This window comes from Somniosus microcephalus, chromosome 1 (genome assembly GCF_052327205.1).
Source record: "Somniosus microcephalus isolate GS21.2 chromosome 1, FLI_Smic_1.0, whole genome shotgun sequence".
In the NCBI taxonomy this organism is placed as follows: domain Eukaryota; kingdom Metazoa; phylum Chordata; class Chondrichthyes; order Squaliformes; family Somniosidae; genus Somniosus; species Somniosus microcephalus.
In genome coordinates, this window is record NC_140987.1 from 143,273,090 (window position 1) to 143,299,518 (window position 26,429).

A 26,429-nucleotide genomic window follows, 5' to 3' on the forward strand; every position below is an offset into this window, starting at 1 on the left:
CTTTTCCCCTTAGTAGGGGGGTCAATAACAAGGGGGCATAGATTCAGGGTAAGGGGCAGGAGATTTAGAAGGGATTTGAGGAGGAACTTTTTCACCCAGAGGGTGGTTGGAATCTGGAACTCACTGCCTGAAAGGGTGGTAGAGGCAGGAACCCTCACAACATTCAAGAAGCATTTGGATGAGCACTTGAAATGCCGTTGCATACAAGGCTATGGACCAAATGCTGGAAAATGGGATTAGACTGGACAGGGATTTATGGATGGCGCAGACACGATGGGCCGAAGGGCCTCTTTCTGTGCTGTAAAACTCTATGACTCTATGGCCTAGAAATTCACTTTGGGCCCGCCAGCTGGCGTGCGCCCAAAAGTTAGCGCTGAGCGCGGAGCCAGTTGCGACCGTCAGATATTCAGTTTTTGCGCCCCAAGTCGGAACCGGGCGCTATTCCAGGGTGTGCCCGCCCCTGCTTGGGGCGCTGAAACTGAATTTCAGCGCTCTAGGCGCCGCTGTGCCACCCGCTGCGGAGCGGCAGGCTGCGGTACTGCAGGCCTCCTCCTTCTCTTAAGGGGGAGGTGCCTGCAACGGGGAGATCGCCGCTGGATCGTGCTGGCAAATGAGCCCGGCACCACGGAGAAGTGCCGGGTTCACGGAAAGCAGCTGGCAATGCCGCGGGGGGGGGTGGTGGAGGAGGCCGGGGAAGGAGGTGCGGGCAGGCGGCCGCCGAAAAAGCGGCCGGCCGCACCTCCACCTTAAAGCGCCCCACTAAGGCTACAGTACGGCCCCGTTTTCTGATCGCTGTTTGCGGCCGCTGCGGAAGAGGCGGCCGCAACTCAATATGGGGGTCGGGCCGGTAGCGGGGCGGTAGCAGGGCACTGCGCACACCGATGACGTCATCGGTGCCGGCGCAGCGCTAACGGCTACCGCCGCCATTACCGCTGCACTGAATATCAGCGCAAACTCCTCTATTGGTGCAGAAGCCCTCTTTGGGCGGTAACTGGCCGCAAAGCTGGCAGCGCCTTACTAAATTTCTAGGCCTATGACTCTAATCCATACTAACAGTTTTTAGATGGCCGGTAATCGCATCTACCAGCCCGATAATTGACTTGTATTGTCATGAAAAGTTCCTTGGTGGGCCTGTCCAGCCTCGATGGCTCTGTTAATCTGTTTCTGATAATATATGTATACTGCTTGATGGCCTTAACTATAGGCCTAAACTGAATTTAGATTTGTCTCCAATTCGGCCTAATGCATAATTCAGAGTCCTGTCTGGTTTCAAAATACAACGTCTCTCTTCACAGACACTGCAGCTTTGGTTTCGATCCACAAGCTGTCTGCTTTGCAGAGTCCATTTTAAAATCTCACAGGCTTTCTGCCACGAGGCACGGACGCCATCTTGGGTACCATTTTGATTTAAGAAGTCCACGCAGGATCCCGTTTATTAATAACAGCCTTCGGGGAAATGCAGAAATTTTGCAAATCTTACAACCCATCTGTCAAATCATTCTTGATCTAACACAGCCCCACTCCACTAGCTAAACTGCTACCATGTTACAACAAAAGGAAAAACAAGATTAAACACAATAATATTGTGGTACTTTATCTGTGTACATCTAATTTATGATATTTGAGATCAAAGTCTGATTTGTAAGACATGTAATTTACATTTGTAAATGAGGTATGATTGGAAAATTTCATCTTCTGGTCCCAGTGCTGAAGCGATGGGACCAGAGTGCAGTAATCTTTGCATTCATCCAAATTGCACAAGGCTAAACCTGCAAGATCCTTCAGGATCATCCCTTCATTTCGAATTCAAGGTGATCTCCCAGCCTCCAATGGGCCTAGCGCTGGGAGCCTACCAAAGGGGACGTCAGCCGATCCAATGCATCATCTGTCCTTAAGCGTACGTGCACCACAATTAAACGGGTGCGGCTACTTAAAGCTAAGTGTCAGCATGTGCTTTTCCTGAAGGTTGCAAAGGGTTTTACATTTTTTCAGCCTTTCTAAAGGCTTTATTGATCAAAATAAGTGGCTGACATAAAAACAATGGATGAAAAAATTAATATGACAGCAGGAAACCAAATACATAGGCATATCTTGGAGTGATGGAGTACCTGATCCCCCATTTGATGGTTTGTAAAGTGAAGGTACTACTACATGAGACAAGTGCAAGGAAGATTGCCCTGTTTGACTCTCCAGGGGACAGCAGTATGAGTTGAAGAGTTGAAGTCTTAAAAATTGGCCAGCTCCGGGAGCATGGAATTTCCCTGGCAGCCTAAGAATTAAACAAGACTTCTAAACAAGTTTCTATAACCAATTTTCACTGTTATTATTAACCAAAAAATGATATTGTTCTAGAACATCTCTGGTAATAAATAAGCAACTCTTGCTCCTTTGATCAAATACCTACATCACAAAAACGGTTAATTATCTTGTGAAAACCCAGTCATTTTACTTAAAGATACTCAGTAAAGTTTTAATTGAAAAAATAAACAATTGTGTGTTTTTTTTCAAAAGTTTACCTCAGGGATCATGACCAAACCAAAGGTTAATCCAAACAGAACCATATTGATCCCATACATCCATCTCAAGAATATGAAATATGAAGCAACTGAAGAACCAAAGTGACCTGGTAAAGCAAAAAAAAAACATTGTTATTGCAAGCTACAAACAATAAATTATTCCAGGATACCTGTTAGAGGAAATATGGAAATGACAAAAACATGTAGGCCTCAAAATTGGAGGTGTTAGCGCTGGCCATTAAGGCCCATTTTGGAAAAAAAAGTGGCGACTGCCTCACTTCCGCCCGCTGCTGGCGTGTCCCACAGCAGCAGTCCTGCTGATGTCCGTGCTCGCTGGGGATATGTAGATTATGCCGGTCATGGCATCAGTGAATGTGAAACGCTCACCTGACACCCGAACTGGATTTTCGTGTTCGCCACTCCACTTACCGGCCTGAGTTAATTACGACCAGCTGACTAAATGTTCACAAGCAGGAAGGAGCCTCCAGCAGGGTTATTTGAAGAGATCATCAGCAACAACTTGCAGCTGACATGCTTTCTCAGTTTTACTGGCTCTGTGTAACTTTCTGCAACTCTTGCAGCTTTCTAAACTTTCTTCAAGTTCCTATGGTGGCAGGGAGTTTTGGTGCAAGTGAAGAATTATTTAAAGGCTTTTGCTCACAGTCATGGGGGCTGTACTTGCAGTCTCCCTCACACTTGAGTATCTTCAGGAGAGGGAGCAGAGGCAGCGAAGATGAGAAGATGCACGCAGAGGGAGAGGAGGAGGACCAGGAGGGCTCTCAACAAGAGGCCTTACCGCCTCGGGTCTTCCAAGAGCCTTTCTCTTATCTCCATTTAAGCGAGGAGCAGTGTATTAGGAGGTGCAGCTTCACCAAGGAGTAGGCCACAGAACTCTGCAACCAGACCTGCAGCCTCAGAGCAGGACGACCATGGCCCTCAATTTCTTTGCCAGTGGATCCTTCCAGTCTGCAGCAGGAGACATAGCTAATATCTCACAATTCAACTTCCACCTCTGCATCTGGGAGGTCACAGAGGCTCTTTACACCAGGAGAAGGGTCTACATTGTCTTCTCTCTGAATAGAGAGAAGCAGGAGGAGCGCACATGTGGCTTTGCCAGGATAGCGGGCTTCCCTGTGGTGCAGGGGACCATCAACTGCAACCACGTGGCTTTGTGGACGCCCTATACCAATCCTGAGATCTTCCGTAACCGCAAACGCCACTACTCACTTAATGTGCAGTTGTTGTGCGACCACGCACAGCATATCCTGATGATCAATGCTCACTATCCTGGTAGCAGTCATGATGCCTTTATCCTGTGTCAGTCCGGTGTGCCAGCAATCTTCCAGCAACCACGTCAAACCCGAGGGTGACTGCTCAGGAGACGAGGGCCATCCACTCTGCACCTGGCTGATGACTCCCCTCCGCAACCCCACCACTTATGCCCAGCACTCCTATAATGAGAGCCATGCTGCTATTAGGAACATCATCAAGCAGACCATCAGGCTGCTGAATCAAAGGTTCCACTGCTTTGATCGCTCGGGAGGAACCCTTCAGTACTCGCCAGAGCGGGTGTTCCATTTTGTGGTGGTCTGCTGCATGCTTCACAACTTGGCACAGCCCTTGCCAGCAGAGATTGCAGAACCACCTCAAAGAGGACGAGGGAGAGGAGAAGGAGGAGGAAGAGAAAGAGGCACAAGAGGGAGAGGAAGAGGAGGAGGACGAGGAGGAAGGGAGGAGGCAGGCAGCAAATCCCCCTCCTGGATGGGCTGTTTGTGAGTACCTCATCAGACTCCGATTCCAGTGAATGTAACCCCAGATCCCTGTTGCTCACCACATCCCCATCATACCATCCCTCTGTCACGGAACATCACAGCGTCCTCCTGGGCACAAAGCTGAAATGAGAGCCACCACAAAACAAGCATTCCAAACAACATTAATAAATTTATAACTATTCAATTAACAGTACAATATCACCTAATCACCCTTGTGCAATCCCTTAGTGCCTGTCGTTGGTGTGCCCTTTCCTACTCCAGTGCTCCTATGCAGTGCCCCCCCCCCCCCCCAGTGGCTGCAGCATGGCTGGTGAAAGTCTGCTGGGGGAGACTACAGATGGCATTGCAGGATGACCTCAACCAGCTGTGGACCTAGAATGCCTAGCTGTAGACTGCACCACCTCGGCATGGGTGGCAGCTGTCTGAGCTGGCTGGCTGATAGGTAGCGGCAAGGACAATGGCGGAGTGGCAGTGGTGGGAGTAGGAATGCTGTCATCATGAGAGAGGACAGCAGGTTCCTGCTCCACAGACCCACTTCCACTCCCCCAATGCAAACCCTCAGCATTCCTAGCAATCTGTTGGAGGACAGATTGCCGGCCTGCGGCGACACCCTGCAAGCCCCTTTCAAGATGTGTAAACCCAACCACAATGGCAGCCAGCTGAGCTTTCATTGCAGCAGTGAGATGTTGGGTCACTTCTGCCTGTGCGGCAATGGAAGCCGCGACATCGCCCATCACACCCAGCATCATGGCTGGGTCCACAAAGTCTCTCCTGGAGTTGTCCATCATATGCAGCCTGGAAACCATGGGCTCCAAGCTCTGCACAAAGCCCCGTCCAGTGTTGGAGCCACAATCCTCCATGCTTCTTGACACTGAGAAGAGGCTCTCTGGCAGGCTTGCCATTACACCTAGGATTTCCATGTGCAAGCCCATCACCCTTCTTCTGAAGGCCGCCCCATTGAGGTCATCATCTGTGTCATGTGCAGCAGAACTCGTGCGCGAACTCGCCCTCCGGGGAGCTGGCCCCTGAGCTAACCTTTCCCCCAGGTCTTGCTGCAGCCCACTCGTGCCCGGTGCCTCACCCTGTACAGATCCCGCATCTACACTACCCTCTACATTCTGCGCAATGCCAGTTTCTGAGCTGGTGTCTGCGAGTGTCAGATGCAGAGATGCAGTGACAATGTGTCTTCTCCTTCATCTCTACTCTCCTCCATGACTTCAGGGACAGGCAGTGCTGGTGGCATTTCTTGGTTATCTGAAAGTGGAAAGCCACAAGAGTCAGGTAGTGGTGAGGGGGGACAGGTGGAAGCAAGATATCCATGCATACACCATCAGCAGCTTGTAAGTGGGAAGAGATTGTGGGATGAGGGGGAAGTGGGATGTGAGAAGAAGGATTAGGAATGACCATACCGTCATCGTCAGCAACGACTTCAACTTCGCCTGTTGCCATGGCCTCAGTGACTTCCCCTCCAATGATGTCGAGCACCGTCTCCTCCAGTTGGCTCAAGGTCTGTAAAGTTGCTTGGCTGCCTCCCATCTGCCACTGCTCGTGGCAGTTGTGAGCCACCTTGGCCTGCAAGAGAAAGGAAGTGTTTCAGTGAGTGTGGTGTAATGTGTTTGGATGATGTGCCTGCCATAGTTGAATAGCTGTCAGTGTATGCCAGGTGTGAGGTATGAGTGTGAGTGTTGCAGCAGTGGTAAGTGTGTGAGGGTGAAGTGAAGCTATGATTGTGAGGTGTGAGTGGTGATAGGTAGAGATTGTTGTTAGGTGAGTGATGGGGCTGTAGTGCATTGAACTAGGTGAGGCTTGCGGTGCAGATGGTGGGATATGGCATTTGCTGAAGCCTTCACTCACCTTGACCTGCCGTGTGAAGTCATTAAACTTCTTTCGGCACTAGATCCATGTCTGTGGTACGACACTGTTGGCTGTGATGTATGCAGTTATCTCTTGCCAGAACCTTATGGAAATGTGCTTTGATGGCTTCCTGCCACCCTACGGGAACAGGACACCCCGCCTTCCCTCCACTGCCACTACCAATGCCTCAACAGCTGCATCCGAGAACTTTCTGGCTCATTCTCTGTGCTGCCGTTGAGCCATGCTTCAAACTCCAGCGATAATGAGGTGCTGCTGCATCTAAGCACCACCTTTAAGTAGTGAAGAGACTAGTGAAGAAAACATTACTGGCCATGACTGCACCCGATATTGGCCCACCCGTTGAAAGCTAAGCCAACCAGCAGTGCATTTAGTGCTGAGATCAGCACTCCAGTCATGTCAATGAGCAGGCAGCACAAATTTTGCGTGCTGCCTGCACCACTTTCAATGGGCACAGCCAAATAGCGCTGACCCATGACACCGCCCGTCTTCAGGCCATATCCAATTTCTAGACTCTAGTTTGGTAGCATCATGGTACCATGGCAACTGGAGAGAGAGGGAAGCATGGGTTTGATGCCCATTGTTTGCTGATCCCAGCAGCGCTGTTGTGGGGAGGCACTGAGCAGAAGGCGAATTCATGTCCATAATAAAGAAATCCTCCCTAAGCTTCTGTCACTACCTCCTAGCAAACAGTTTAAGAACAGCATGGCTGAAGCTTGACTCTCCCCTCTGATCTTTTTTCCGCCCCCCTCCCAAGAGACACCACAGCCTCTTCTCCTGGCCAATATTTATCCCTCAATCAACATAACAAAAAAACAGATCAACTGGTCATTATCACATTGCTGTTTGTGGGAGCTTGCTGTGCGCAAATTGGCTGTCGTGTTTCCCACATGACAACAGTGACTCCACTTCAAAAGTACAGTACTTCATTGGCTGTAAAGCACTTTGAGACATCTGGTGGTCGTGAAAGGTGCTATATAAATGCAAGTCTTTCTTTCTTCTCAATATTGCCCCTAATCTGGAACTGAAGAGAAAGTATGTATCCATCCCCACGCTGTGGCATGGAGTGCTCACATGCCAGTGGTCATCTTCACCTTGGCCTGTTCACAACCCAGCCGGGCCTATAGTCCTGCACCCTGTCTTTGAATCACATATAATGATAGGCAAGACAGTGAGTCTATCACATCTGCTCCAGTACACTGCACCACTAGCAAAAAACAGATCAGAGCATACGAGAGTGAGAACAAGCATTTGGAGTTCCCTTGACACGATCACATTGTAAATAAATATCCTGCCGCAACCTTCCTCCTGGGGTTAGGGACATAAGAATGTGATCCCAAGACATATTGAACCTGTCCAGGGTGGAGTAGAGCACTTGTTTTTTAAATCTTTTTTTCCTGTCCATTGGGTTGCATGTAATGGTGTGCAAAAATATAGGGGTCAGTTTTAACTCCCAGAGAGCTTCAGGTTGGTGGGTGTTGTAATGATCAATAACATGTCATTCTGGAGTGGTACACTAGATGGAGCCGTAGAGCTCTATAGAGCTGTATATTTAGTTGTATGTGTTTAAGACTACACTACCCATGATGCACTATGCTACCCAGAAGGCAGTAGTCAAGATGGCTGCCTGCACACAGAAGCACACATGCTGAATCTCTACAGATGCTGTACCTAGAGAACTGGTCAAGAGAGTCTACCGTATAAACTGTGCCATAAGCAGACCAGATGACTCAATGGATTCTGTAGTGAGTAATTTCCAGAATGACATGTTATTGATCATTACAGGTGTGAAGAGAATGCAAAACGTACTCGCTGGCCCAGATTTCAGGCCCGGGGTATTTTAACTCCTGGGTCTCATCTGCCTGCCGCCAGTCAGCTGCCTGTCTGAAACAGGAGGAAGCAGCAGCTGGCCGGTGGATGGGAGCGTAAGTTCAGGCAGCTGGAGGCCATCTGCTCCTCCTGCCCCCAGAAAGGAGATATTTCAACTTACCTTGAAGGGCCTCTTCATCTTCCTGACTTCTGCTGACCTGCTTCAGTCTGGTGGAAAAGGAGTGGTGGCTTCCTCACTCACCAAGTTAAAATCCACTGGGATCCCATTGACATGATGGGATCCCAATTAGCATAAATTTGAGGTTCCCGTCTGTTTCTGGCAGGTGCCTCAGCCACCGAACTGCAGTATAGCCAGTAAAATAGTGACCAGAGGGATTCAAGTGGGAAAAGGCAGTAAGGCTTAATGCTCCATTTTAAATGCTCTCTGCGCCATTCACACCAAAAGGGTTAAAACTCTCCCCTATATAGTTAGGATTTCAATTGAAATTTTGTGGTACATTTTGTTGTTATATACGAAGGGCTGTTTGGGCACTGTTGCCTCAATGGTGCCTAAATCCTAACTGAGGACACTAATCTCCAAAGAGAAAAGCCTGGTCAGGCTGGCACTTCAATGTAATACAGAGGAAGTGCTATGTTATTGGGAGTGCCATCTTTAAGATGAAATTGTACCGAGGCCCCATCTGCCTATTCAAGTCGACCCGTGACACTATTTGAAGAAGAGCAGGTAATTCTGGTGTCCTGGCCAACATTCCATCCTCAACCAAAACAACCAAAACCAGATTAATCAGTTACTCATTCATTCATTTGTTGTTTGTGGTATCTTGCTGTGCAAAATTTGGTTGCTGCAACTGGCTACATAACTGTAAGTACACTTCAAACATGATTCATTAGCTGTGAAGTGCTTTGGTTCCTCCTAAGACTGTTAAAGCATCATATATATAAGTGCATATTCTTTCTTTACCAACTTATGTTTATACCGTTGAGAGTTTTATTTTTTCTTGTACCTTGTAGGTCAATCTAAAACCATGAAAAAAAGAAAATAATGTATACAACCTTACTTTTAATTAAATGTTCCTGGAGCTTTAAAAATGTGCGTATTTTAATTGGCAGATAAGTTGATCCGTGACATTTCATGGACAGATGTAACAAAATGGTATCTCATTCTACAGCTATCCCACAGCTTACATCTCCTTTCTAATTTTTGCTGTCTCCCTCTATCTCTGTTTGGTTTATAATTCTGTTGTCTTCTGTATCACTCTGTTTGTCTTCAACTCCTTGTCTATATTTTTATATCTCACTCTTTCTGCAAAATAATGGGAAGACATTCCTATTTAAGTAAATCTATCTGATCTTGTTGTGCTCAGGTGAAAGTTGCTCATGCAATGGCTGTGGGCATTGCTGCAATTTTTTTGGCAAATATCCACAAATATTACTTTATTTGATCTCTTTCTTGGCTATTGTCTCTACCAGTCACATTGGAGTATTTGCTTTAATCATTGGGAGAAACATAGGGGGACAAATTCATTATAGCCCCGTTTGGGGCGCTAAATTATAAAAGTTTGGAAAATTAGCGACAGGCACTAATGTTTCCAAACTTTTAAAACATTTGTTTTTGCACTCCAGGAAGGAAGTGGAGCACTAAATCAAGTAGTCCACTTCCTTCTTGGAGCACAATCGGCAGCAGGCAGGGCGGAGACTTCAGCAGCTCTGCACACTGGGCCGTGCAACGCAGCCGCGTTCAAAAGCTCCTTCCCTCCCTTAAAGGGAAAGGCCATCGCTGCAGGCTCGGCAATAGAAAAAGTACCTACCTGGACCACCAAGGCAGCTGCGACCCAGTGTGATCAGCCCGGCACTCAAGCAGAGTGCTGGGGTAATCGATCTCGGGCAGAAACCCGTGAAGAAAAGCGGAATAAGAAAAGTAATTTTTATTTTTACTTACCTTGCCTTTAATCATCACCCTCGAAGCAGCCGACTGCTCGATGCACGTCTCCTGCAGCTGTCGGTGTTTTCAACCGGCGCAGCTGCAGGGGGCAGAATTCAATTTCGGGTCCAGGGCGCTACCAGGGCGATGTGCACGGCGATGACGTCATGATCTGCGGGCGAAGGAGATCGGGGCGCAACACCGGCGCAAAACTCCCGGCAAATATGACGTCAACACCGTGCCCGGTCGCAAAGCCATTTGCGCCCCGTTAGCATCCCCGGGGGCACTAACAGGAAGCACAAAGGCACCCAATTTCGCCCCCATACATTTATCTTTTTTGTTGATTTTCTGTGAGAAAGACATGTTTTGGGGGCATATGTTAAAAGGTCACTGAGTAAGACAGACTATCTAAACTATCACCCCCTCCTCTGCACCTCCTCATAAGAACATAAGAACATAAGAACATAAGAAATAGGAGCAGGAGTAGGCCAATCGGCCCCTCGAGCCTGCTCCGCCATTCAATAAGATCATGGCTGATCTGATCCTAACCGCCAATCTACTATCACAGAACCATCTCCTGAATCTAACAGAATTAGACACACGAAATAGGAGCAGGATCAGGCTACACGGCCCCTGGGCCCACTCCGCTACCCACAGGGCCATGACCGATCCGAACCTAGACTCATGTCCAAATTCCTGCCCGCTCCCCATAACCCTTTATTCCCTTTACTTCTAGGAAACTGTCTATTTCTGTTTTAAATTTATGTAATGATGTAGCTTCTACAGCTTTTTGGGGCAGCATATTCCATGGACCTACCACCCTCTGAGTGAAGTAGTTCCTCCTCATCTCAGTTTTGAAAGAGCAGCCCCTTATTCTAAGACTATGCCCCCTAGTTCTAGTTTCACCCATCATCGGGAACATCCTCCCCGCATCCACCCGATCCAACCCCTTCACAATCTTATATGTTTCAATAAGATTGCCTCTCATTCTTCTGAACTCCAATGAGTAGAGTCCCAATCTACTCAACCTCTCCTCATATGTCCATCCCCCCAAACCCGGGATTAACCGAGTGAACCGTCTTTGTACTGACTCGAGAGCAAGTATGTCTTTTCTTAAGTATGGACACCAAAACTGTATGCAGTATTCCAGGTGTGGTCTCACCAATACCCTGTACAACTGAAGCAATACCGCCCTATTTTTATATCCTATCCCCCTAGCAATGAAAGCCAACATTCCATTGGCCTTCTTAATCACTTGCTGCACCTGCATACTAACCTTTTGAGTTTCGTGCACGAGGACCCCCAGACCCCTTTGTACTTCAGTACTTTCCAGTTTCTTGCCATTAAGAAATAACTTGCTCTACGATTTTTCCTGCCAAAGTGCATAACCTCACACTTTCCAGTATTGTATTCCATCTGCCAAATCTCTGCCCACTTACTTAGCCTGTCTATGTCCCCTTGCAGGTTTTTTATGTCCTCCTCACTCACTACTTTCCCTCCCATCTTAGTATCATCTGCAAACTTTGATATGTTACACTCAGTCCCCTCCTCCAAATCGTTAATATAGATTGTAAAGAGTTGGGGACCCAGCACTGACCCCTGCGGAACACCACTAGTTACTGATTGCCAGTCTGAGAATGAACCATTTATCCCAACTCTCTGCCTTCTGTTAGATAGCCAATCCTCTATCCATGCCAGAATATTACCCCCACTCCCGTGATTTTTTATCTTAAGCAATAATCTTTTGTGTGGCACCTTGTCAAATGCCTTTTGGAAGTCTAAATACACTACGTCCACTGGTTCCCCTTTATCCACCCTATATGTTACTTCCTCAAAGAACTCCAGCAAATTTGTCAAACATGACTTCCCCTTCATAAAACCATGCTGACTTTGTCCTATTAAATTATGATTATCCAAATGTCCTGTTACTGTCTCCTTAATAATGGACTCCAAAATTTCACCTACCACAGATGTTAGGCTAACCGGTCTATAGTTTCCAGCCTTCTGTCTACTGCCCTTTTTAAATAAGGGTGTTACATTAGCAGTTTTCCAGTCTGCCGGGACCTTTGCTGAGCCAAGGAAGTTTTGGAAGATTATTACCAATGCATCCACAATCCCTACCGACACTTCCCTCAAGACCCTAGGATGTAAGCCATCAGGTCCAGGTGATTTATCCGCCTTGAGTCCCATTATTTTACCGAGTACCGCTTCCTTAGTGATTTTAATCGTGTTTAGCTCCTCCCCCCCATAGCCCCCTGTTTGTCCAGTGTTGAGATATTCTTAGTGTCCTCTACTGTAAAGACTGATACAAAATATTCATTCAGTGTTTTTGCCATCTCCATATTTCCCACCATTAATTTCCCGCTCTCATCCTCTAAGGGACCAACATTTACTTTAGCCACCCTTTTTCTTTTTATATAACTATAAAAACTCTTACTATCTGTTTTTATATTTTTTGCTAATTTACTTTCATAATCTATCTTCCCTTTCTTAATCAATCTTTTTGTTATTTTTTGCTGTCTTTTAAAGTTTTCCCACTCCCTCTATCCTCCCACTAGATTTGGCTACCTTATATGCCCTTGTTTTTAGTCGAATACTATCCTTAATTTCTTTACTTAGCCATGGATGGCTGTCTTTTCTTTTACACCCTTTTCTTCTCAGTGGAAAATATATTTTTTGGAAGTTGTAAAATAAATCCTTAAATGTACACCACTGATCATGTATCGTCTTACCCTTTAATCTATTTTCCCAATCCACTCTACTCAATTCCACTCTCATACCTTCATAGTCTCCTTTATTCAAGCTTAGCACGCTTGTTTGAGATCCAACCTTCTCACCCTCTAATTGAATATGGAATTCAACCATGTTATGGTCACTCATTCCAAGGGGATCCTTTACTAGGACATTTTTAATTAATCCTGTCTCGTTACACAGGACCAGATCTAAGGTTGCTTGCCCCCTGGTCGGTTCAGTTACATACTGCTCAAGAAACCCATCCCTAATACACTCAATGAACTCATCCTCAAGGCAGCCCTGCCCAATTTGATTTGTCCAATTAATATGATAGTTAAAATCCCCCATAATTATAGATGTTCCCTTATTACAAGCCTCAACTATTTCCTGATTGATACTCCGTCCAACAGAGTTGCAACTGTTCGGAGGCCTATAGACTACGCCCACTAGTGTTTTTTCCCCTTATTATTCCTTACCTCCACCCAAACTGTTTCATTATCCTGATCTTTTGACCCAATATCATTTCTCTGTATTACAGTGATTCCTTCCTTTATTAATATAGCCACCCCACCTCCCCTTCCTTCCTGCCTGTCCTTCCTGATCATTAAATAACCTGGTATGTTTAATTCCCAGGCATTGTCACCCTGCAACCATGTTTCTGTAATGGCCACAAGATCATACCCATATGTAGTTATTTGTGCCATTAACTCGTCTATTTTGTTACGAATGCTACGTGCATTCAGATAGAGAACTTTCAAATATGTTTTGTGACACTTAGTTCCTGCTTTTGCCCTTTTTATTACTTTACCTTTTACTCCATACCTTCTGCCCCTTCCTGACATGCTCTGTTTTTTAATTTCCCCACTGCTACCTAAGTCTATGACCTTCTCTGTTGTCATTTTTATTATTTGCTCTCTAGGAACCTCCCCCTGACTAGTTAGTTTAAAGCCCTCTCTACAGCCCTAGTTATATGATCCGCCAGGACTCTAGCCCCAGCACTGGCCAAGTGAAGCCCATCCCAACGGAACAGCTCGCTCCTGCCCCAGTACTGGTGCCAGTGTCCCAGGAAGCAAAACCCATTTCTCCCACACCAGTCTTTAAGCCACGCATTTAACTCTCTAATTTTATTTGTCCTATCCAAATTCACTCGTGGCTCAGGTAATAATCCAGAGATTATTAACCTTGAGGTTCTGTTTTTTAATTTGACCCCTCGTTGCTCATACTCCTTTAACAGAACAGGCTTCCTAGTCCTATCTACGTCGTTTGTACCAACATGGACCATGACAACTGGGTCCACCCCCTCCCACTGCAAGTTTCTTTCCAGCCCAGAGGAGATGTCCTTAACCCTGGCACCGGGTACGCAACACAGCCTTTGGGACTCTCGCTCTCGGCTGCAGAGAACTCTATCTATCCCCCTAATAATACTATCCCCTACCAGTACAACATTTCTATTTACTCCCCCCTCTTGAATGGCCCCCCGTTCCACGGTGCTGTGGCCAGGTTGCTCATCCTCCCTGCAGTCCCTGCTCCTGTCCCCACAGGGAGTAAGAACCTCGAACCTGTTGGACAAGAACAAGGGCTGCGGCTCCTCCAGCTCTACCTCCTGGATCCCTGTACCTGCCTCACTCATAGTCACACCATCCTGTCCCTGACCATGGGCTACATCTGAATTAATTAACTTCATAGGTGTGACCACCTCCTGGTACACAGAGTCCAGGTACTTCTCCCCCTCCCTGATGTGTCGCAGTGTCTGAATCTCAGACTCCAGCTCATCAACATGGAGCTGGAGTTCCTGTAGCAGCAGATACTTGTCACAGACGTAATCACTGTGAGCCTCAATGGGGTTCACCGGCTCCCACATCTCGCAACAGTAACACATCACCTGCTCCATTCTATGTAATTAATTACATTTTTTATTGTTAGTTATGGACACCCTCTGCCCGATTTTAGATGCTAGTATCCCCTTTAATTAATTGGATTTAAATTAAATCAATCCCTCTAGTTACACCAGTTAAATGGTTTACCAACAGTCACTCTGCACCAGAAACTCCTTATTAACTACAACCCACAGAGTTAAAGTTTGAAAAGAGCACCTAACACCCCACTTACCCAAACTCACACTTACCCAAACTCAGAGCACTCTTTGATGACTCGCACTCAGTGCTTGCTCGCACTAGCAATGGTCTTTTTATACTGTTTGTTTGTTTACAGCCAAATGAGTCACCCCTGCTGATTGGTTAGAAAACTGGTTTCCACTGCCTGCTGTGCCAATTTACTCCTACTGCAGTGTAACCTTGTTTTACTCTTCTTAAACCAACAGAATCCCAAATATTTAACTTTTCCCCTTTACTTAAACTGCTTAAGTAATCTTATTAAGAATGATTTAAAGAGAAATAACAATTAAAGAACTCTCACACTTACCCAAACTCAGAGCACTCTTTGATGACTCGCACTCACTCGCACTCGCACTTACTGATTGCCAGTCCGAGAATGAACCATTTATCCCAACTCTCTGCCTTCTGTTAGATAGCCAATCCTCTATCCATGCCAGAATATTACCCCTAATCCTGTGATTTTTTATCTTAAGCAATAATCTTTTGTGTGGCACCTTGTCAAATGCCTTTTGGAAGTCTAAATACACTACGTCCACTGGTTCCCCTTTATCCACCCTATATGTTACTTCCTCAAAGAACTCCAGCAAATTTGTCAAACATGACTTCCCCTTCATAAAACCATGCTGACTTTGTCCTATTAAATTATGATTATCCAAATGTCCTGTTACTGTCTCCTTAATAATGGACTCCAATATTTTACCTACCACAGATGTTAGGCTAACCGGTCTATAGTTTCCAGCCTTCTGTCTACTGCCCTTTTTAAATAAGGGCATTACATTAGCAGTTTCCCGTCTGCCGGGACCTTTGCTGAGTCCAGGGAGTTTTGGAAAATTATTACCAATGCATCCACAATCCCTACCGCCACTTCCCTCAAGACCCTAGGATGTAAGACATCAGGTCCAGGTGATTTATCCGCCTTGAGTCCCATTATTTTACCGAGTACCACTTCCTTAGTGATTTTGATTGTGTTTAGCTCCTCCCCCCCTATAGCCCCCCGTTTGTCCAGTGTTGGGATATTCTTAGTGTCTTCTACTGTAAAGACTGATAGTCACCTCAGAGTTACTGCCTCCTCTCTACAATTTTTTTTATTGTACTTTCTATTTGCCATTTTATATCAAAACATTTGCTTCAAATAACCACAACTACTATTCACAGCCTCTCTCTTCATTAAACTTCTTGTTAGCTTGTTACTGTATCCAGGATATTACATATCTGATGTGAATGTAGGGAGGTGTTTGGGAGTCACAAACTTCAAGTAATCCAACTTTTTTTATTGCTATATATTTTGCGTTATTTGTCTAGATGCTTCCTCAGTGTACTTCAGAGACCTGGTAAATTTCGATAAGGTACACCATGTGAAGGAGCACTGTCTTTACGGGAAAGTGTTTGCAGAACATTTTTTGTTCACCAAACTCTGCAACATGATGAAGCAGATTTTCAAAATATATCATTGTAACCTGAAACTATCAGTATGTTCCTTCCACATGATATTAAAGTAACTGCTGTGGATTTGTTGCAGATGTTCTCTTTCTTTACATGTCATAGACTTTGTATCCATTTCTTTTTCACTTTAGTTGAAGACAGTATTTAATATTGAAAGCACCTCACCAGTGCTTGCTCTGCTGTTCAGTTATTTTTACCGTTCTTTCCCAAATTCCATTTTTTTCCTGAAAGATGATGAATGTAGTACCTTATGTAAGCTACAGTTACTATTTATTTCTGGATCTATTAAAATTACTGCTATTATTTGCTGCCTTTTTAGAAAATTGTACTGAGATTTTGGGGGAGAAATTGGCCTCCTTTGTGCCTCCCGTTAGTGCCTCCAGGGGACGATAACGGGGCGCTAAGGGCTTATCAACCAGGCGTGGCGAAATTACCAACGTTTGTGAACTTTCATGGAGGATTAGTGCTGGCGCTAAAACTTACCGCCTCGATCTCCTGCGCCCTAGAGATTGTGACGTTGTCCTGTGCGCAGCGCCCTGTTATCGCCCCAGATGTACAATTCGCTTTCGCCCCCTGCAGCATCGCCGGGCATCAACAACGGCAGCTGCAGGAGGCGCTGTCACCTCAGCTGGCCGCTTGGGGAGCACTAATTAAAGGCAGTGCTGATCAGGTAGGCCAAAATTTAATAATGTCCCCAGTGTGCTGTATTTTGATTTTTTTCCAGCCCACAATTGATTAGCCCTACACTCTCTTAGAGTGTTTGGGGCTGCTATGCGCATATCGCAGATGCCATTGGCAACCATTCCCAGCCTTAGCCTTCAATGACCACAGCATTGGCCCTTCCTTTTAAGGGAGGAAAGGAGCCTGTAAAACTGACAGCGCTGTCCAGATCATTGATCAGCGCTCTGCCGATACTGTCCCTCTCACTCCCCTTAGCGCTCTTTGGGAAGTGGTAGCGCTTGATTTAGTGCTCTACTTCCCTCTTGGAGCGCAAAACCGGAAGTTCCTGTCAGAATCAATTGTGTAGCGCTCGTCGATACTTTTGCGCTCCCGCAAAAGTTATCGCCCCAAATGGGGCGCTACGCAATTTCTAGCCCTAAGCCTTCAAAAAAGAGTGAGGGAAATTAACAATAATGTGCAAAATTTACTTTAATAATTTCAAAGTAAAGCTCGTCTACACAAGCAAGAAATAGAGTTTGCTGTCATCTCTGCATCCAGGAAATGCCCCACAATACAGTTTATTTGTGGGGTTTTCTTCTTGTAACCAAAAGGCTGAGAAAATGCTTGATGTTCTGAGTAAAAGTGAAAAGATTAGTGAGGCTACTGAGTCCAGTTGAGTTCTGGTTTACACCTGTTTCCAACTGGATTTGTTCCCAATGATATTAATATACGAACATACGGAAAAGTACAGGAAAAGACAAACTAATTCATCAGGCCTGTCCTATTGCGACATGGTGCATCTCACACAATGCCACCTCCTCTGCCCTTTTCCCCTCGCTCCCCGCTGGTGCAATTTCCTGGGAGAGGCAATACTGAAATGAAAACCTTAGTCCAATTTACAAAATAAATTTCATGTAATTCCTCTCAACATCTGAAGGTAATCAAACTCTAAGAGACTGTTGTGAATGATATCACTCATCCCAATCAATCTATGTACCTTCTATAGCTTGAGGGCCTGGAAGTTCATTTGTGCCAGCCTGCCAATGCAAACTCATCACAAGGAATGATCCCTGCACCAGAACAGGTAAGCCCCACATCCACTGGAAACAATCTGTTTCTGTCTACCCTGTCCCATCCCTTCATAATTTTAAACACCTCTGTTAAAGCACCTTGCAATCTCCTCTGTTCTAATGAAAACAGCAAATGTTACTTTGTCTTTGTATTTCCTGACAGTAGGCAACATCCTAGTGAATCTGGCTGTAGCTGCTTTATTGCCTCAACATCGTTCTTACACAGTAGAGCTCAAAAATACAGTACTCCAGCTGTGGTCTTACTAAGGTTTTCTATTGATTCATGGTTACTTGGACAGGTTGGGTGATTGGGCAGATGAATGGCAGATGCAGTATAATGTGGATAAATGTGAGGTTATACACTTTGGTGTCAAGAACAAGAAGGCAGATTATTATCTGAACAGCAATAGATTGGGAGAAGGGGAAGTGCAACGAGACCTGGGTGTCCTTGTGCACCAGTTGCTGAAGGTAAGCATGCAGGTGCAGCAGGCGGGTAAGAAGGTAAATGGTATGTTGGCCTTCATAGTGAGTGGATTCAAGTACAGGAGCAAGGATGTCTTGCTGCAGTTGTACAGGACCTTGGTGAGACCACACCTTGAGTATTGTGTGCAGTTTTGGTCGCCTTATCTGAGGAAGGATGTTCTTGCCATGGAGGGAGTGCAGCAAAGATTCACCAGACTGATACCTGGGATGGCAGGAATGACATATGAAGAGAGATTGGGTCGATTAGGCTTATATTCGCTAGAGTTTAGAAGAATGAGAAGGGATCTCATTGAAACTTATAAAATTCTAACAGGACTAGACAGACTAGATGCAAGAAGGATGTTCCCGATGGCGGGGGAGTCCAGAACCAGTGGTCATAGTCTAAGGATAAGGGGTAAGCCATTTAGGACTGAGATGAGGAGGAATTTCTTCACCCAGAGAGTGGTGAATCTGTGGAATTCTCTACCACAGAAGGCAGTTGAGGCCAACTTATTAAATATATTCAAGAAGGAGTTAGATATATTTCTTAAGGCTAAAGGGATCAAGAGATATGGGGAGAAAGCAGGGACAGGGTACTGAATTTGGATGATCAGCCATGATCTCATTAAATGGCGGAACAGGCTCGAGGGGCCAAATGGCCTATTCCTGCTCCTATCTTCTATGTTTCTATGTTTCTCAATTTTTACATTCTATGCCTCTTGCCGTTAATCTCAGTATTCAGTTAGCTTTTTTAATGGCCCTTTCCACTTGATATGCTGTTCTTAAGGTCTTGTGAACCTGAACCCTCAACTCTCTCTGCTCTTCCACACCAGCCTTCTCCCATTCACATTATAATTCTTGCCTATTCTAGCACGCAGCTAGGGAATATTCTGGAGATTTCTGCTCTTCCTGTTCCTATGACTGCTTCCTACTCTCCTTTTTCAGGACTTCAGTCCTTTCCTTTCCTATATTGTTGCCTCTCATGGCCATGATGACTGGCTGCTCTCCCTCCTCTTCCATAATCTTTTCCAAACTTTGCAAAATGTCCCTCATTCCAGCACCTGGGAGACAACAAAGCATCCAGGAGTCTCAATCTGGACTGCAAAAGATAGTGTCCTCCCTTTTAATTATTGAGACTCCGATTACTACTGCAATCCTAACTCAGGCTGGAATCTTTACCTTGAAGTCAGGTTGCGTGCGGGTGGGCTGTGTAGCAGGTCAGAAACCCGAAGATATGAACAGCGTGTTCTGCAGTGCGAGTTTTACTTAATGGCCCCAATTAAAACAGTCTTGCGCGTTGCCCGGCCCAATTAAATGCAGCGGCTCTGATGTCATTGATGGCTCGTTTCCAGCACGGATATTTAAAGCAGCCTTGCACACATCTCATTTGAAGGTTGATGTAGGAGTGTGTAAGTTGGTTTCCAGAGGTCTCAATAATGTGATGAAACTGACAAAACTGTGGGTCCTGGAGACAAGGCAGAGGGCCTTACCAAGTTTCAATGATACTTCCCTGGAGGTTCTGGTGGAGGCAGGGAGGTCCTCTTCCCTGGCGATTGACTCAAACGACCACCCAAAGACACAAAAAGGGCATGGCTGGAGATCATAGAGAAGGTCAGTGGCAGGGATGTGGTCAGGAGGATGTGGATCGAGTGGCGGAAAAGATTCAATGATCTGATGAGGTCAGGAAAGGTGAATGCAATGCCACACTTACCTACATCCTGATGTGCCTGTCACCATAACCCCATCACTCTGCCTTCCCAAGCCTACTCCTGCACATCATTCCTCACACCAACCTACCTTCCAGGTCCACCCATCCCTCTCTGTCTACGGACCTACTCACATCCCCATCTGACTAACCACCACTGACACTCACCCTCATCCTAATGCAATCATAGCAAGTAACACCACAGAACGGGACCATTTGGCAATGTCACACCACTCCCTCATAGTCACCCTCTACAGATGTAGCCCATCCATTCTTTACACTCATTATTTCACTCTCAAAGTTCTCTTCTTTCCCTCCTTGCAGGAGAAGAGCACCCACAACAATAGGGAGAGGCAGAGAACCGGAGGTGGCCCTCCAGTCTTCAGTCAATTGACTCCAGCAGAGGAGGAGGCCCTGGAGATCTCTGGAGTTGCAGAGCTACTGGTGGTGGAAGATGGAGAGAGAGGGACATCCCAGCAACCTAGTGACAGAATTAAATCTCATACAGCCGCATGGCCTACAGCAGTAACTCATATGGTGACTGATGTCAGCAGCCAATGAAATGTCATCATGTGCATAATGGTAATGTTACCCATTCTTATTATAACACTTCAGCCTAGAAATTCGGTGGGCTGCGCCACCAGTTAGCGCCCAAAGAGGGCACTTAGTGGGTTTAGCGCCACTGGCCATGCCTCCCACAAAATTTAGCGGGGCGCTAATGGCGGCGTTAGCCAGTAGCGCTGCACTGCCACCGATGATGTCATCGGTGTGTGCAGCGCCCCGCTACCGCCCCGATCACCAAATTTGGTAGCGCCCCCACTGTAACGCTGGTCGCAATTTGCGACCGGTTCAGGGGGGCCTACCTGCGGCGGTAGAGCTGCTGAGGTACGGGGCGGCCATTTTTTTTGCTGGCCGCCTGCCAGCAACTCTTCGCGCAGCCGTCCCCGGTCTCCTGAGCCGCCCCCCCCCCCGCGCATTGTGCCGGCTGTCTCCCAAGAGTCCAGCACTTTTCCTCGGTGCTGGGCTCTTTTGCCGGTACTCGCGATCTCAGATCGCGCTGCAGCAGGCCCCTCCCCTTTAAGAAGGGGAGGAAGGCCTGCAGTACCGCAGCATGCCGTGCAGCAGCGTATGGCGCTGCGGCACATTGCACTGCGATTTTCAGTTGCAGCGCCCCAAGACGGATGCAGGGCGCCTCGAGTAGCGCCGCGCTTCCGTTTGGGGCGCTCAAACTGAATTTCTGGCGGGCTCTCGCGACTCCTTCCGGGGCGGTACTTCTGGCACCCTGGCGAGACTGGCGCCCCAAACGGGGCGCCACCGAATTTCTAGGCCTTCTAATTCATCTCTTTACTCTCCCATAGGTCCATCAAGTACCCCCACACTGTCCAGCCGGAGGAGGAAAACGACTCCTCAAATGAAGCTCCAGCCTCTGAGGGTGCACCATTACATAGAATATATGGCACAGAAGCAGGCCATTTGGCCCAACCAGTCCATGCTGGCATTTATGCTCCACACGAGCCTCCTCCCGTCACAGACTCCAAAACTCAGAAGACGTCCGGCAAAAGTGTCTAAGCAGTCGCAACAGGGAAGTGAGCAGCCTGCCTCTACCTCTGCTGAAATCGCAGGGGTAGCACCTCGTAGAAGCACTAAGAAAAGATAAAAGACACACTCCTAGATGCACAAGGGTATTCACATGGGTGTATGAACAAATCGAGTAGCAGATGTTAACATGGACAAACACATCACTGAGAAGTGCTCCAAATGAAAATACTTGAGCTCAAGATCTCAGGACTAGAGGTGAAATAGGAGACAATCTGACACATTAATGAGGGAGAGAGGTTTTGGGAGCAAGAATTTCAGAGGCTAGTTCACCTGTTGAGAGATAAGGAGCTGACAATGATAGAGGAAGGAGTGGTGAAGGAGAGGGAAAGTGAAATGTAGAGGGACAAACTGCAACAGGAATGCCCAGAGCTAGTTATCCTCTTTGACAAATTTGAAGAACTGGCTTCCTGCGAATAGAATGAGGACTAGCAGGACTGTCAAATACTGGAATGGATACAATGGCACCAAAAACATGAGATGGCTCTTGAAAGGAGGCTGAGAGATTAACAATTCGGGACGGAATTTTCCCATTGCCGAGCGTGCGGGTTTGGGGGCTGGTCAGCAGTAAAAATCACTGAAATTGCCAGTGCGTCGGGAACCCGCCGTCATCTTGCCGACTTCCACATTTAACTCAAGCACATTTCCCAGCGTGCTATGGACCCACTCGGCAGAGGCAAGCGACCTCATTGAAGTACTTAAATGCTTGTTGAGAGAACTTTAAGAGGCTTTTTTAACAGCAGCTTTTGGCTTTAACTTCTTGAGCACGGGATTCACGCAACTTGGGAACCTCACCTGTGATGGGGAGGTGGAAACTCAGTGGCCATTGTGCGAGTCCATTAAATGACAGCTGGGAGAAACACATAAATGCTCCCACATTACACTTGATTAATTGACTAATGGAAAGGTGCTTGCTGACTCCAGTTTGTGCAGAGATTTAGCTGTCAGCAGTTTGCAGGTCATTTCTGCAACCTCAGAAGCCACTTATGCCACATTGCTAGTCACTATCAGAACATTGAGGGATTGGGCCTCTGATCTCCACTTTACCTGCCATCTATTACATCAGCATGGGTGCCACTTATGCTCTCTCACCTTGGACCAAGATGAGCCCCAGCACCAACAACACCAGCAGCAACCACAACAGCAGCCTTCTCCTCACCGACCTGATGCTCCACAGGAGAGAGGGGGACACCTCAGGGGTGCACCGCACCAGAGGTGATACCCCCAACACAGGGTATACAGGCAGAGGATGAGCTTCCTGGACATAACTGAGCAGCAGTGCTTCAGGAGGCTCAGGCTGTCGAGCCACATCATCGCAAACATTTGTAGCTTGCTGGAACAAGACCTGCTGCTCAGAGGACCTGGTGGTCACTCTTTACCAGTGGCTGTCAAAGTCACCACTGCCCTCATCGTTGTTTGCTGTACGCTGCACAACATAGCGCAGCAGCGAGGATTGGAGTTGCATGAGGAGCAAGGTGCAGAGCGTACAGCCTCTTCAGAGGAGGAGGAACAGGTGGAAGAGGAGGAGGAGGAACCTGAGGTGGAGATGGCACCAGCAGCGGCACACATTGCTGCCTGGGAGGCCCAGGATAGCCTCATAATGGCCAGATTTACTTAACTTGCTCCAATGCACCCATATGGCTGCCACATGCTGTACTAAGTTTCACCCCGCCCCCACCCCACTCCACCGTCAACAACACTATAAAGCAGCCCTACAAAGACCAAGCCATTCCTCTCACCCAAATCCCCATTGCTCAAAGTTAAGTAATGTCTCACCATTCACTCCAAGTGACAATGCCGCTTCCCAGATAGCAGGCAAAAATGGACAGGACCAGAAAGTGGTGCAAAAAAATACATTTTTCTGTGAGATCCACCAATTTAGGGCCAACAAATTATGCAGTTGTGGAGTTAAAATCAACTTTTGCAGTTATTTAAAAAGCAAGTATAAGGGGTAATTTTGCCATGCTCCACTCCCAACATGAAGATTCACTAGGTGAGAGCATGGGGCACAGGCTGGCCCTGTAATGTTCCAGACCTATGACATGAATCTTGTCATTCATGTGGAAATGACTCATGAAATGATACTGGGCGGCCTGCTGGTGGCGCTGTCCACGGAGAGTATAAATACTCGGGAATGGGCCCAGCTTGCTCGGGACATTCTTTAACAGGAACTAGTGAAGGATACAACTAGACCTGCATGTTGAAAAACAGTTGATTAAAGCCTTGTTTAATACTTAGACCAAGTGCCTAGTAGTTTTCTTACGTCACCTACATCTGATCTGAGTTCCGGTCTAGCAAGGCTCCATGCTAGGAGCTTTACCTTGCAAAATACCCTCTACATTGCATTGAATTGTCAAAGAATGTTATAAAAGGAGATATCTGTACAAAGCCTGGGAGCAGGCTTCATCATGAATCCACTGTTTAAATTCATGAAGACTGGAAAGTGGAATTTTATGATGTCACAACAGGGGAACCTTTACAAAGCATCTCCTCCCAGCCTGCCTCTAACTTGCAATTTTAATACATAAACTGTGGTAACATCAGACCATTGAGAGGCACCAGATATCACTCTTCATAACCCACTAATTATGTACTTTTATATTATGGTAACAATTAAATGAGACAGATTGAATAACTGAATCACGTCTGATCCTGTTCTTTTTTTGGTGGGAAGGTTGCTGTAATGGGAAGTTTTGTTAGCTTCTTGTTGAACATAGAAGAAAGAAAGACTTGCATTCATATAGCATCGTTACATCTCAAAGCACTACACAGGACATCCCATCCTACTTCACAATCATTTACATTTGGAAGTTTAGTCACTGTTGATTGAGGGACGTATGTTGGTTAGAACAATTGGAAAATTCTCTGCCTTACTTTGAAAAAGTGCTATAGGATCTTTTACATCGACCTGAACAGGCAGTCAGGGCCTCGCTGTCCAAAAGACAGTGGTCCAGAAATTCAGTTCCGTAGTGCCCGTTTTTTGGGCGATACTGGTGCCAAATTGAGACCAAAATCCGAGCAGGACGCACACACTTATGGTGCAGGCCACACTGGACGCCACCTTGGTGAGGATGGTAGGGTGGCTGTTAGGAGCATGTGCTAGAAGTATGGTAAGTAGGCAGATCATGATGTCAATCAGCACGCAATGCTGATTTGATACCAACACTGCCATTTTCATCATCATTGTTGTGTATGTAACCGTTTACCTTTAAGGGAACTATAAAATGTGACCGTTCGCCTTTAAGAGCACTACTTTAGGGTGGCACTATTTATTGGCTCATGTATACTGTAATACCGATAGTGACCACACCAGTATATAAGGGTTGTGATACGTTAACTAGATCAGAAATCGCCCAGACCTCTGAATAGTAAAGACCTGTTTTGTTTGTACTTCTAAAGTCTCTGAAGTTATTTACTGCACAACCTACAGACTTTACAGTGGCGACGAGTCCGATCGTACCCTGCGGCAAGACTAACCAGTAGCAGAGAGCTTCAAAAAGAAAACACGAGGCTCCGTCTACTAAAAGTATAGTACTTACTGGAAGCTGGAAGATTAACAGCAAAGCTGCGGCAGCAACAGGCACAGATTACCCTGCTACCACATCTTGAGCGAGCCAATCAGCCTAAAACAAGGCGGCCGAAGAGACTGTGAGTAGTTAAAACAAATAAATTTAAAAAAAACGGGGTAGAAGTATTTGGAGGAGAAGGGCAAAGCATTCGGGTCCAACGGCGTCGGGTGACAGCCGGACCGCGGGCAATGTGAGAAGCCGTGCAGCAACCGCTGCCACGAAGCGCTGAGCCTGCGAGTAGGCGCGGGAGTGTCAGAGCCGAGAGCCGCGCGAGCGGGGGAGCCAGAGCCGAGCGGGAGGCGTTGCAAGCCAGCGATCGCATCTCCAGATAAGGGCCGAGAGCCGCGAGAGCGATCGGATCTACAGATAAGGGCCGGCAGCCGCTTCGCGATCCAGCGATCGCATTATAGATAAGGGCCGCACTCGGGCTGACAGACGGCGTCGGGGGACCGGGTGAAGACCGCCAAGCGCGGGAAAACCGCCATTGAAGTGGGCGGGGAGAGCGAGAAGCGCGGGAAAGCCGCCATTTTTCGGGGAAAACCGCTGAAGAAGAAGGAAGAAGCGGGAAACCGCCATCTTGGAAATTATTAAGAATTTCAGAAAAGTAATGATTTTTCAGAAAGGCTGGTGTGTTCTCAAGAAGAGAGAAGAAAATTAATAATAAGTAAAGTAATACTTGTACTGTTCTCAAAAAGAGAAGAAGATGCCTAAGCGAGGAAATATTAATGACTTTAATGCAGAAATAGAAGACTGGGCCACGTATGTGGAACGCATAGAAATATATTGCGTAGCCAACGAAATTGAGTATGACAACAAGGCAATAACTTTGTTAAATTCGATGGGAGCAAAAACATACGGGCTTTTGAAACATCTAATAGCACCAGTTAAACCAGTGGACCAGACCTTCGAAGAGATCGTAACAGTGTTGAAGGATCACTTGAACCCCACACCGTTGATGCTGGCTGAACGATTTAAATTTTACGCCAGAACCCAGAGGCAAGATGAAAGCAATGCGGAATACTTAGTTGAACTGCGTAAGCTAGCGAAATACTGCCAGTTTGGAGGGAATTTGACAGAGGCGCTGCGGGACAAGTTCGTATGCGGCTTGGCCAAAGAAGGAACGCAGAAGCGACTTCTGGAAGAAAACGACCTCACACTGGACAGGG

General features: G+C 46.6%; 1 protein-coding gene across 1 annotated transcript in view; it reads right to left on the minus strand.

The window, feature by feature from the left end:
* The window catches only part of tmc1 (transmembrane channel-like 1), a 198,277-nt gene that overhangs the window by 85,850 nt on the left and 85,998 nt on the right, over positions 1-26,429 (minus strand). The window contains exon 7 of the mRNA XM_085964613.1: positions 2,517-2,623. Coding sequence (XP_085820739.1) covers positions 2,517-2,623 — 107 coding nt within the window. The remainder of the gene's footprint in view (positions 1-2,516; positions 2,624-26,429) is intronic.